The sequence below is a fragment of the Microtus ochrogaster genome, unplaced genomic scaffold (genome assembly GCF_000317375.1).
Source record: "Microtus ochrogaster isolate Prairie Vole_2 unplaced genomic scaffold, MicOch1.0 UNK123, whole genome shotgun sequence".
In the NCBI taxonomy this organism is placed as follows: Eukaryota; Metazoa; Chordata; class Mammalia; order Rodentia; family Cricetidae; genus Microtus; species Microtus ochrogaster.
The window spans coordinates 46,459-60,331 of NW_004949221.1; the positions used below are offsets into that span (position 1 = coordinate 46,459).

At 43.6% G+C, this 13,873-nt stretch overlaps 1 protein-coding gene across 1 annotated transcript in view; it reads left to right on the forward strand.

The window, feature by feature from the left end:
• Positions 1 to 1,925: 1,925 nt before the first annotated feature.
• Positions 1,926 to 13,873, forward strand: part of LOC101999691 (leukocyte immunoglobulin-like receptor subfamily B member 3) — a gene marked incomplete at its 3' end in the record, with an annotated part of 197,194 nt that continues 185,246 nt past the window's right edge. Inside the window, 12 exon segments of the mRNA XM_026778290.1 lie at positions 1,926 to 1,959; positions 2,123 to 2,158; positions 2,336 to 2,620; positions 2,755 to 3,060; positions 4,007 to 4,302; positions 4,376 to 4,395; positions 4,430 to 4,722; positions 4,951 to 5,244; positions 5,481 to 5,783; positions 6,414 to 6,427; positions 6,566 to 6,602; positions 8,930 to 9,049. Of these exon segments, the coding sequence (XP_026634091.1) occupies positions 1,926 to 1,959; positions 2,123 to 2,158; positions 2,336 to 2,620; positions 2,755 to 3,060; positions 4,007 to 4,302; positions 4,376 to 4,395; positions 4,430 to 4,722; positions 4,951 to 5,244; positions 5,481 to 5,783; positions 6,414 to 6,427; positions 6,566 to 6,602; positions 8,930 to 9,049 (2,038 nt within the window).

A 13,873-nucleotide genomic window follows, 5' to 3' on the forward strand; every position in this document is an offset into this window, starting at 1 on the left:
CAAAGCTCATTGCATTATCAGAATTTCTTACAATCCCGATACTCTTACCCCTGAATGCTGAAGTCCAAGATTTGAGTCACAACATCAAATGTATGCAGTACTGGGGATTAAACCCAGACATCTAAGATTGTCACACAAGGACTCTGAACTGAGCGTTTTTCTGATTTAGCAAAGGACATACATAGATAGATTAATAGATGGTAATTATTCATATTAGCATCTATATAAAGAGGAAATTAAAGGTGTCTTTAGGGCTCTGTAACAACAGGGGGAAATACTCAGTGACCTTTATCTCATTCTCCATGTGACAAACAGAACTTGTGTGTGCCTGACACAATCTCTGAGGTGATGATAAGTAAGAGAATTGTCCCCATGTGACACATTCCTGACATGGAATCATTACTGAAGAGAATGTAGAAAAACTGTAAGATCCACAGGTGGTAGATGATGTCAATAAACAATTTTCTGGTTACTGAAGAATAGTGGATCATCTGAGTTCAGAGTGATTGTAAGGATATCTACAAACCCAATGTAAGTTCAATGAACAACAAATCCAGTATGGGGATGGGAGATGGGCACAAAGTCCCATCCACAGATGAAGAGCTATTGGCATTGATGCCTACTGGGAGAGGGAAAGCCAGTTATCTTTAATGGTGTGGCCCCTGGAACTATGCCCAAGATTAAGAGAAACACAAATGAACTACATGGGAGGAAGAGAACAGAAAGTTGGGTGTGTAAGACAGGAAAGTGGATTTTCAACCATTAGCAAGACCCAGAAGGAATAAAAGCAAAACAAGTCAGTGAGGAGGGATCCAATCAGAGAGGGTGAGGAGGAAGGGGAAGGGTGGAGGGTGGACTCATCTAAGATACAATGCATACTAATATGACATTTTCAAACAAGCCAAAAATTAAACCCATGGCCAGATGTGGTGGCCCACATCCTTAATCTAAACAGGAAGCAGGGGCAGGAGAATTTCTGTGAGTTCCAGACCAGCCTATCCTACATAACCAGCTCAGGACAGCCAGGGCTCCACTTAGAGAGCCTGTTTCTAATCAATATCAGAAACGATTAAACATATAAGCATAAGAAAAGTTTAGCATGTGAAAAAAATTTAAAGGAAAATCAGAAATTGAAAATTGTGGCTCAAGGGTGGAATATGACTCAGGAGAAGTAGAATACTGGAGGCCTGCCATCAGTCCCTAGTACCAAAAGTAAAGGGAAATAAACTACTTTTATTGAACTCTCTTTTTCAACTAGGTGGTGGAACAGACACCAAGATTTGGCAAGTTTGCAAGCCCAAAGGGCAAGACCATTACCCCTTCTTCAAGTAAGTATAATATATTATTATTTAATATGTGTATTTAAAAATAAGTGTAAATAAATAAGTATAATTTAATATTGTAATGAAAACTACACACATCATAAAAGAACATCCAAATAGAGATGCACATTTGGAACCCAACACTTGAGATTATGAGGAAGGGGATTATAAATTTTATTCCATGCAGATGTACATAGCAAGATTCTTCACAGAAACCTTCAAACATTGAAAAATGTGAACATGAATAATGCGAACCGACATATGAATTTATATTTCTTGTATGTAATATTTATATAAATCTGATATTTTGTCAGATCCATGTAGAACTGGTAAAGATGAGGACAGATGAAACAGACACTGACAGGATTGTTGAGATGTCATCCATAACAGAAGTGATTGCAGAGTCTACTCCCTGACCTAGTCACAGCCTGGAGGAAGACAGAGCCTGGTACCTGAAGAGGGGAGTTCCCTTTCCTGTGGGGAATACAACCATGTCACATAGAGTGCCTGCCTCCAGAGGCCACACCCTGTGTTTCCTGTCTCTTCAGGTAGTCTCTCTAGCTCTGCGCATGAACACAGTTGCAGCTTCCAGAAGAGGATGCCATGGCTTTCACGTTCACAGCCCTGCTCTGTGTGGGTGAGATATGGAGATGGGGAGGGGATACTGTGGTCTAGGATTGATGCTGCCCCACAGACCAGCACTGGCCCATCAGGAAACAACACGGTCTCAGGAGGTCCTGCAAAGGGGAAGACCTGCTCAAGCTTCAGGGACAAACCTCTCACTGGGAACTCTCTTCCAGGACTTACTCTGGGCATCGGGGTACCAGTGCTGGCAGGTGAGTGGCTGCAGATATCATGACCTTCACTTCCCATCATTCCCAGAAGCCATGCCTGGGCAGGGAGGCTGGAAAACAACAGATGTGTGCTAAACCAGGGGGCGGCTGGATGGTTGGGGTTGGAGCCTGTAATCTGAGGATGGCTGTCCTTGGTCCTAGCTGCTCATTTCTGTGCAGGATCCCTCCCTAAACCTATCCTCAGAGAACAGCCAGACACTGTGGTCTCTGCGAATACTACAGTGACCTTCTTGTGTATTGGGACTGTGGAAGCAAAAGAGTACAGGCTCTATAAAGAGGTATACCAAGGCCTACAGCTCACAGAGATTCCACAGAACCCTAAGAACCAGGTTGAATTCTCAATCTCAAAAGTACACCGTATGCATGCAGGGCGATATTGCTGTCACTATAGGACTCATGATGGATGGTCAGAGTCCAGTGACTCCCTGGAGCTCGTGGTGACAGGTGAGAGGACACACAGGGTTCCAGTCTCAGGCTTGACTGTCAAGAAGTGTGTCTGTTCACAGGAAAGCCCCCTTCACTCCATAGAAGATAATGAGCCCTTGAGGAAATTTCACTGATCCTTCCTTCCCTCCTAGGTGTCTACAGTAAACCCAGCCTGTCAGCCCTGCCCAGCCCTGTGGTGACTGAAGGAGGGAATGTCACCCTCCAGTGTGCCTCAACTCAGCCTTATCACAGGTTACTTCTGACTAACAAAGGATCACAGAAACAGTCCTTTACTAAAGACTCACAGTATAATCAATCTACTGGACAGTTCCAGGCTCAATTCTCTGTGGATCCTGTGACCTCCAGTCAAAGATGGACATTCATGTGCTACAGCTATCATAGTTACAGCCCACAGGTGTGGTCAGAACCTAGTGAAGCCCTGGAGCTCCTGGTCTCAGGTGAGGAACCCCAGATTTTCCATTTAATGATATTGAAATTATACAGGTGTTCTGGGAGGACTTGGTGCGTGGTGTGTGTGAGGAGCCAGGGCTCCTGAGCCCATTGACACAAAGCACATGAGAGTGGGGCCCAAGATACAGAGTCCAAGGCAGAGAGTAGCAGGAGGTACAGGCCAGAAATGAATCTTCGTGGAGCCTTCTGTTATTCTGGATCAGTTCAAGTAGCATCCACAAGAGTTCAGGAAAATCTACAGAAGACAGTGAGGAAGGATTGTTGGAGCTGAAGTACTCAGGACACCAGAAGAACATGAACCACAGAATCAACTAAGCAGAAATCATGGGCTCACTGAGACCGAATCAACAAACTCAGAGGCTGCATTGTTCTGCTCTAGACCCTCTGCACACATGCTGTGGTTGTTTACATTGGGTTTTTTGCTTTGTTTTGTGTTTTAGAGGTTCGCTGTTGTAGTTCTGGCTGTCCTGGACCTCACTCTGTAGACCAGGTTGGCCTTAACTCATAGATGGGCCTGCCTCTACATCATAGTGCTGGGCGTAAAGGCCTGCACAATACTTCCCTGTCTAGCTTAGGGTTTTTGTTGGAACTATAATAATTGGAGTAGAAAAGTCTCTAATTCTTTCATGCATGTGGGATTTTTTTTCTTTTACTGGGCTGCCTTGGTAAGCCTTAATATGAGGGTGTGTGCCTAGTTATTGTATGTTGTCATGCCATATTTGGTTAATATCACTGGAAAGCCTGCTCTTACCTGAAAAGAAACAGAAGAGAGTGGATCTGGACGGGAGGAAGGAAATATGGGGAGGCTGCTATTGGGATGTATTGTATGGCAGAAGAATAAATTTAAAGGAAACAAAGTCCCATCTGTAAGCATGTCTTTCTCAGTGCCAACTTTCAGACAGGACCAACTCCTTCTCTCCTACTTCCTTGCAGGGGCCCTCCACAAACCAACCATCAAGGCTCAACCAGGATCCGTTGTAGCCTCAAGTATATTCATGGCCATTTGGTGTCAGGGGAACATGGATGCAGAAATCTATATTCTGCATAAAGAGGGAAGTCAAAAATCCATGGACATGCAAACCCCAGAGAAGCCTAAGTACAAAACCAAGTTCTCCATCCCTTCTGTGACACGTCTACATGCAGGGCAATATCACTGTTACTGTTACAGCTCAGCTAGCTGGACAGAGCGCAGTGACACCCTGGAACTGGTGGTGACTGGTGAGGGGACAGTCAGGGTCTCAGTCCCAGGCTCTGCTCTCAGGAGTATTCCCCTTCCAAGTCTCACCCTGGAAAGAATTGAAGCTGTATGAGCCCATGTATCAGTCTGCTTCCTTCTGTACTAAGAATCCACAACAGTAAACCCAGGCTGTCAGCCCTGCCCAGCCCTGTGGTGATCTCAGGAGGGAACATGACTCTCCAGTGTGTCTCAGGGGGGAGATATGACAAGTTCATTCTCACCAAGGAAGTTCAGAAGTTCCTCAGCTACATGGACTCACAGTATATACCCCATAGTATGCAGTACCAAGCCTTGTTCTTTATAGATCATGTAACAGCAAACCTCACAGGAACATTTAGATGCTATGGTTACTACAAGCAGACCCCACAGCTGTGGTCAGTACCCAGTGACCCCCTGGAAATACACATCTCTGGTGAGTCATTTCCATCATTGACCAATCATATTTGACACCCTAAGCCCTTTGCCATGGAAGTGTCCCACTGTGTAGCTGTAGACAAAGAGTGAAAAAGCAAGAACCTGGTTGATGAACCAGATCCCCACTCCTCAGGAGAAGTCGTGACGTGTGCAGGGCAGGATGGGAGGACATAAGTGTTTGGTAAAAACAATTTCCTCAATCACTAGCCTATCAACTTCTCTCTAGGCCTATCTAAGAAGCCTTCCTTGCTGACTCACCAAGGCCATATCCTGTACCCTGGAAATAACCTCACCCTGCAGTGTTGCTCTGACATCAAATATGTCATATTTGTTCTATACAAGGTAGGAGTATACTTCACCCAACACTATGGCCATGAAACCCAGGCTGGTCTCTCTTTGGTCAACTTTGCACTTGGCTCTGTGTGCAGCTCTACTGGAGGCCAGTCCAGATGCTATGATGTTCACAACCTCTCCTCTGAGTGGTCAGCCTCCAGTGACCCCCTGGATATCCTGATCACAGGTGAGAAACTACATAGCTTTGCTTGGATAACTAACCCCTACTAGGACTCTCTTTGGGGAATTAAGGAGGTGATGGCTGGGATGAGGCACAGGCATTTTAATAGGCAATACAGGCAGAAACAGGGGAGCAGGAGAGGGGCTCAGGTAAAGAGTGTTCTTAGGTGTTCACGAAAGATCCAGGTTATCTGTCAATTCAGAACAATGAAGGCGGCCTCTCATCATCTCTCTCTTATATAGGACAGTTTGAGGTCAGTCCTTCCCTCTCAGTGAAGCCTAACTCCACGGTACACTCGGGAGACAATGTGACCCTGTTGTGTAAGACAGCTGACATAGTGGACACCTTCATTCTGTCTAAGGAGGAAGCAGCACACCCACCCCAGCAACTAAAACCAAAGTTCCAAGCTTGGGAGTTCCAGGCAGAATTCTCCATGAGTGCTGTGACCTCTGACCTCTCAGGCACCTACAGGGGCTATGTTTCTGAAGGCTCATCTCTCTACCTGTTGTCATATGCCAGTGCCCCTGTGGAGCTCACTGTCTCAGGTGAGGTGACCCTGAACTGTCATGGAGACTCAAGATCGAAATGCTCGGAGAGCCCTTGCTTTTTTTTTTTATTGAGAAAAGGAAAAAAAAAAGTTTCCAGCCTCCCATTTCCCTCCCCCACCCCCCACCCATCTCCCCCCCCCCCAATCCTCCCCCCCCCCCCCCCCAAGCCAAAAAACAAGCAGGGTTCCCTGCCCTGTGGAAAGTCCAAGGTTCTTCCCCTTCGGTCCATGTCTAGGAAGGTGAACATCCAAACTGGCTAGGCTCCCACAAAGCCAGAACCTTAAGTAGGATCAAAACCCCGTGCCATTGTCTGTTTCTTCTCATCAGTCCTCATTGTTCTCCAAGTTCAGAGAGTCTGGTTTTATCCCATGCTATTTCAGTCACAGTCCAGCTGGCCTTGGTGAGCTTCCAATAGATCAGCCCCACTGTCTCAGTGGGGTGCAGCCCTCATGGTCCTGACTTCCTTGCTCATGTTCTCCCTCCTTCTGCTCCTCATTGGGACCTTGGGAGCTCAGTCCAGTGCTCCAGTGTGGTTCTCTGTCTCTATCTCCATCCATCACCAGATGAAGGTTCTATGGTGATATGCAAGATATTCGTCAGTATTGCTATAGGATAGGGTCATTTCAGGTTCCCTATCCTCAGTTGCCCAAGGAACTAACTGGGGATATCGCCTTGGGCTCCTGGGAGCCACACTAGGTTCAAGTCTCTTGCCAACCCTAAGGTGGCTCCCTTAACTATTGTGCTTCCGTGCTCCCCTAACCAACCTTACTTTATCCCAGTCATCCTTTTTCCCCAAGCCCCCCCATCCTCCCCTTCTCCCTTTTCTCTCCCCATCTCCCCTTACTCCCATCCCATCCCACCCCCAAGATCCCAATTTTCTCCCCGGCAATTTTGTCTACTTCCCATAGCCAAGAGGATAACTATATGTTTTTCCTTGGGTTCACCTTCTTACTTAGCTTCTTTAGGTTCACCAATTGTAGACTCCGTGACCCTTATTTATGGCTAGAAACCAATTATGAGTGAGTACATCCCATGTTCATCTCTTTGGGTCTGGGTTACCTCACTCAGTATAGTGTTTTCTATTTCCATCCATTTGCATGCAAAATTCGAGAAGTCATTGTTTTTTACCGCAGCGTAGTATTCTAATGTGTATATATTCCACACTTTCTTCATCCATTCTTCCATTGAAGGGCATCTAGGTTGTTTCCAGGTTCTGGCTATTACAAATAATACTGCTATGAACATAGTTGAGCAAATGCTCTTGTCATATGATAGGGCATCTCTTGGGTATATTCCCAAGAGTGGTATTGCTGGATCCCGAATTTCCTGAGAAACTAAAACACTGATTTCCAAAGTGGTTGCACCAGATTGCATTTCCACCAGCAATGGATGAGGGTACCCCTTCCTCTACAGCTTCTCCAGCAAAGGCTATCATTGGAGTTTTTGATTTTAGCCATTCTGACAGGTGTAAAATATCTCAAAGTTGTTTTGATTTGCATTTCCCTGATCGTTTAGGAGGTTGGGCATGACCTTAAGTGTCTTTTGGCCATTTGAACTTCTTCTGTTGAGAATTCTCTATTCATTTCAGTGCCCCATTTTTAATTGGGTTAATTAGCATTTTAAAGTTTAGTTTCTTGAGTGGTACTGGCATAAAAACAGAGAAGTCGACCAATGGAATCGTATAGAAGACCCAAATTTTAACCCACAAACCTATGATCACCTCATTTTCGATAAAGGAGCTAAAAGTATACAATGGAAGAAAGAAAGCATCTTCAACAAATGGTGCTGGCATAACTGGATGTCAACTTGTAGAAGAATGAAAATAGACCCATATCTATCACCATGCACAAAACTCAAGTCCAAATGGATTAAAAACCTCAATATCAGTCCGAACACACTGAGCCTGACAGAAGAGAAAGTGGGAAGTACCCTACAACAGATGGGTACAGGAGATCGCTTCCTATGTATATCCCCAGCAGCACAGACATTAAGGGCAACATTGAATAAATGGGACCTACTAAAACTGAGAAGCTTCTGTAAAGCAAAGGACACTGTCACCAAGACAAAAAAGGCAACCTACGGACTGGGAGAAGATCTTTACCAACCCAGCAACAGACAAAGGTCTGATCTCCAAAATATATAAAGAACTCAAGAAACTAGAGAGCCCTTGTCTTGAGTGAGATTAAGAGGACGGTGGGAAAGAAGGCCCTTTCCCAGTCAGAGAAGTGATGCCAGCAGCAGTCCTTCATGTAATATCCACTCCATCCTTTATTGCAATCTAGGTTTGGAGTAAACAGCATGAGGATATTGGGAGGTTACCGGAAAGATGTAGGACAGTGAGCAAAGTCAGGATCCCTGGGTTAACAGCTAACCCTCACCCTCTTCTGTTCTGTTTCCTAGGACCCATTGGAGCCTTGACCCCACCACCCTCAAATCCCATGACAACAGATGGTGAGTATCAGGCACGCCAGTGCAGGGAGTATGCTCCATCTCCTGGTAGTCTCCCTGTCTTATTCCACTGAAGTCCTCATTCTCTGTCACTACAGCTGGTTAGGGAAGGAGGCAAACAGATCCCAATAGACACCCAAGAGTTAGAGGTTGAGATACAGAATGCGGTGTCAAGTGATGAATGTTCTGACTCATGCAATGCAGTTACTCATGATCGTTGCCTGTAATTTCAGGACAATTCATTCTACTCTGAATTTTCTGTTTTCACTGGTGTTTCACAGTGGTGTTGGTGGCAATAGGAATAAGAGAGGGAACCCAGCTATGGCAAGGCAAAAAAAGATTCATTCCGGAACATCATTAGTTTATAGAATGAGAATGATAGGTATTTACATTAAATGAGGAAGAAGAACTCAGATAAACCCTCAGGTCACATGCCCACATCATACTCTTCCTCTGTTCACAAGATCACTGGAGACTATCAGCCCATCCTAGAACATGCCCAAACCCAAGACATTTGAATAAAGAAAATTCAAACTCAAAGCACTGAAAGCATAGGGTCCAAGTTCTGTCCAGGATATTTTGGAGTCCATTGTGGAGATTCAATTATGTTGGAGACATTTAATTATCTTGGGATCATCTTCTTGAGGGAATTTCCACCATCACTAAACTCTGCAACTTCTTTGTCCACAATACAGCCTCAAAGAAACAAGATCATACAGTGGAGAATCTCATCAGAATGGGGTTTGCTGTCATGGTCCTCATAGTCCTTGGGATTCTGGTCTTTGAGGTTTGGGGCAGCCAGAACCTGTCCTCATGTTGTCCTTAGGAGAGGCCAGGTCCCTACTCATTCCATCAGGAAGATGGGTGGATAATCTCTTCCTGACTAAGGAAAGACTAAAAATTCTGAACTAATTGTTAGAAGGGAACACATCTTGGCATATGGATGGAATTATAGACATGATCAACATGAGCATACTCCAGAATTCAAGGTTCAATTAAACATATAAATCTACAAACTCATGTGTGTGTGTGTGTGTGTGTGTGTGTGTGTCTTTGTGTGTACATATGTTGTGGGGTATGTGTATTTGTGCTTTATTCACAGGGAATAAATATGTGAAATGTTATTGAAGAAGAAACAAAGTTGGATCAAAAGTCAGTAACCAAGATCTGCCCTTACTTGTAAAGATAGAAAATTACTCACTGCCATAAACAACAAAACACTAGATATGGTATGTGTGAAGCAGGAGTCATACAAACACAGAACCTCTACTCAAGATCCTGCCTCTGAGTTTCTGCCTAGTACCAGAGAAGATTCAAGGCAGAGATTCTTCTACATGCTGCCATGAGTTGTTTGTGAAAAGCAACAGGAGACATTCTCTGCCGGGCAAACTCAGAAGAACACAGAGGTTTAAAGAACTAACCCAGAAGAGGCCATCTGAGTATGTGATCAGTAATTGTAGTGCATGTGGGGTGCTAGGGATAGAAGCCATGGGGCACGATTGGAGAAGAACCGTGACCCTACATCCTTGGGAGTTCATATCCACCAACAAATGTGATGCTTTTGGTAGAATTCTACATCTAACCCATCAGTGTCAGAGAGGACTGAAGAGATGGCATGTGTGGCTGTCAGTCATATGAGGCAAGATCATCATATGTAGCTCATCCAACCATGTCAGTTCTGTTTTTCAGTTTTTCCCCTATTCCTTGGAAAAACCTGGGTCACACTAGGATGAATTTTGACTTTTGCTATGGAAGAGGAATCTGCTTCCGGTGAACTGACTAGCTTTTGTTTCATAAAAGTTTTTTATTTTGGTTGGGTGGTGGTGGCACACCTTTAATCCCAGCACTTGGAAGGCAGAGGCAGACAGATCTCTGTGAGTTTGAGCCCTGCCTGGTCTATAAGGCTCCAAAGCTACAGAGAAACCCTATCTCAAGAAATGAAAAAGAAAAAAATATTTTTTAATGTTTAATTTATTTTAATTTTTATTCTGTTTAAACCTCAGCAAGTTAATTTCCACATACCAAAACCTTTTATCTGAATCTCCTCAAAAGAGACAAATGCCAAAGAAATTCTCATACTAGGATACCTCTATTTTTTGATTTATGCATAGTTTTGTATTGGGTTGAACATTTCAGGAAAAACTCAGATAGATTTACACACTTCAAATAGAGGGATGTGAACACAAAAGGTAACAATCACAAAAGGTAGATCATAGCCAAGGGGTTAACACTGGGGTATACAAGCCAGCTGCAATGCTCTGCAGGAACTCTGCACACAACCAGCAGAGGGCAGCACTTCTTCTAGCTGACAATGACGCCTGTGGGAGGGAGGTGTGAATGAGTTCACAGCACTCAGTAAAACCCCTATTGGTTCAAATGGCATGATCCATCACTTAAATCAGGTCAGAAACAACAGCTGCCAAAGAAATCAATAGGAAGGAGACAGTATAGCCATGTGACATGCTTGGCATGAGAACTTAGAAGGGTAGAAAAAAAAAGCAGAGTCTGGGATGGAAATATCTCCTTAGAAATGGATGAGATGAAATACTTGGTACATACACCTAATGTGGGAGTTTTACAGCAAATACATTTTCATTATTGAAGGTTATTACATGCATAAAATATGATTGATCATGTTCACCACATACTCCAGGGGAATTTTCTTTCCTTTTATGAGATATTGCCTGATATAGTTTAGGCTGACCCAAAACTCATTACATAATAAGAATATCCTTAAAATCCCGATACTCTTACCTCTACCTCCTGAATGCTGAAGTCCAAGACTTGAGTCACAACATCAAATGTGTGCAGTACTGTGAAATAAACCCAGACATCTAAGATTTTCACACAAGGACTCTATGAACTGAACATTATTCTGATTTAACAAAGGACATACATAGACAGACTTACAAGATGGTAATTATTCATATTAATATTTATTCAGAGAGGAAATTAAGGTGTCTTTAGGGTCTGTAACAACAGGGGAAAATACTCAGTGACCTTTATCTCATTCTCCATGTGACAAACAGAACTTGTGTGTGCCTGACACAATCTTTGAGGTGATGATAAGTAAGAGAATTGTCCCCATGTGGCACATTCCTGACATGGAATCATTACTGAAGAGAATGTGGAAAAACTGTAAGATCCACAGGTGGTAGATGATGTCAATAAACAATTTTCTGGTCACTGAAGAATAGTGGATCATCTGAGTTCAGAGTGATTGTAAGGATATCTACAAACCCAATGTAAGTTCAATGAACAACAAATCCAGTATGGGGTTGGGAGATGGGCACAAAGTCCCATCCACAGATGAAGAGCTATTGGCATTGATGCCTACTGGGAGAGGGAAAGCCAGTTATCTTTAAAGGTGTGGCCCCTGGAACTATGCCCAAGATTAAGAGAAACACAAATGAACTAGATGGGAGGAAGAGAACAGAAAGTTGGGTGTGTAAGACAGGAAAGTGGATTTTCAACCATTAGCAAGACCCAGAGGGAATAAAAGCAAACAAGTCAGTGAGGAGGGATCCAATCAGAGAGGGTGATGAGGAAGGGGAAGGGTGGAGGGTGGACTCATCCAAGACACAATGCATACTGATATGACATTTTCAAATAAGTGAAAAATCAAACACATGGCCATGCGTGGTGGCCCACATCTTTAATCTAAACGGAAAGCAGGGGTAGGAGAATTTCTTTGAGTTCCAGACCAGCCCATCCTACATAACCAGCTCCAGAACAACCAGGACTCTACTGAGAGAGCCTGTTTCTAATCAACATCAATAATAATCAAACATATGAGCATAAGAAAAATTTAACATGTGAAATAAATTTAAAGTAATATCTGAAATTGAAAATTGCAGGAAAAAGCTGCCGTGGCTCAAGGGTGGAGTATGGCTCAGAAGTAGAATATTGGAGATTCTGGCATCTGTCTCTAGTACCAAAAGTAAAGGGAAATAAACTATTTTTATTGAACTCTTTTTTTTCAACTAGGTGGTAGAACAGACACAAAGATTGAAATCTTTGGCAAGCTGGCAAGCCCTTGAAGGGCAAGACTCAGTGACTCCATGAAAAGTGTCAAGACTAAGACCAAGATCACTCCTGACGATCGGTGGTTGGCATTTGCTGCCAGCAGATAGAGATTGGCTGCACCCTGACCAACAGCAAAGTCCAAAACAATTCCCACCCTTCACCAGGTGCTGTCCATGTGTAATAATAGAGCCACCCCTTTGGCAGTTTCTTTAGAAGTAAAACTATGACAAGGCCATGCACTGCTCAGTAGAAGGAGGAGCTTCTTGTTCATCCAGACCGCCTAGAACTGAAATAATCACAAAGAAATTGTATTAATTAATTCACGGCTTGTCCCATTAGCTCTAGCTTCTTATTGGTAACTCTTACAACTTAATTTCACTCATTTCTATTAATCTATATATCACCACGAAGTTGGCCTACTAGCAAAGTTCCAGCATGTCCTCTCCGGTGGCATATCCATGACCTCCCCTGACCTTGTCTTTCTCTCACGGCATTCACTCCAGTCCCTCCACCTCCCTAAGTTCTGCCCTAACAAAAGGTCAAGGCAGTTTCTTTGTTCATTAATGATAATCACATCACACAGAGGAGACTCCCATATCATTGCTGCCCACAAGGTCTGCTCACACTTGCACCCATATGCAGCTGAATGCCTCCAGACCAACAACCTGCACACCAAGAAATTCAAAGAATGCATGGACCTGGTTGACCCAGGACACCCGGACCCAGCATCTTTCTTTATTTTTTGCCTGAGCAGAAGAACACAGGAAAGTGATGATGCTAAGAGTGAGCTACTGACAAGGATCAGTGTATAAGTGCTGCTGCCAACCTTCAATCCTGACTCGGATCCACATTGCACAAGGACAAAACTGCCTCTGTAGCTGTCCTCTGACCTCCAAGCAGTACTGTGGCACATGTAAATATAAATGCATGAAGAAAAAGTAGGTATAATATATTATTATTAACTATGTGTAATTTAAAGAAATAAGTGTAAATAAACAAGTATAATTTAAAATTGTAGTGAAAAGTACACATATCATAAAAAACATCCAAATATGGATGCATATGTGCAATTCAACACTTTAGAAAATGAGGAATGAGATTATAAATTTTATTATACACAACAAGATCCTTCACAGAAACCTTCAAACATGAAAAAGTATTTCACAAAAAAATGTGAAAAGGAATAATGCAAACCTAAGTGTGAATTTGTATTTCTTGTATGTAATATTCATATCGGCCTCATAATTTGTCAGCTCCATGTGGAACTGGCAAAGATGAGGACAGATGAAACAGACACTGACAGGACTGTTGAAACGTCATCCATAAAAGAATTCATTGCAGAGTTACTACCTGATCTAGTCACAACCTGGAGGAAGATAGAGCCTGGTGCATGAAGAGGGCAGTTCCCCTTCCTGTGGGGCTGCACCAGTACAACCGTGTCATACAGAATGTCTGCCCCCAGAGGCCACACCCTGTATTTCCTGTCTCTCCAGGCAGTCTCTGTACCTCTGCCCATGAACACAGTTGCAGCTTCCAGAAAAAGATGCCATGACCTTCACGTTCAAAGCCCTGCTCTGTGTGGGTGAGATGTGGAGATGGGGAGGGGATACTGT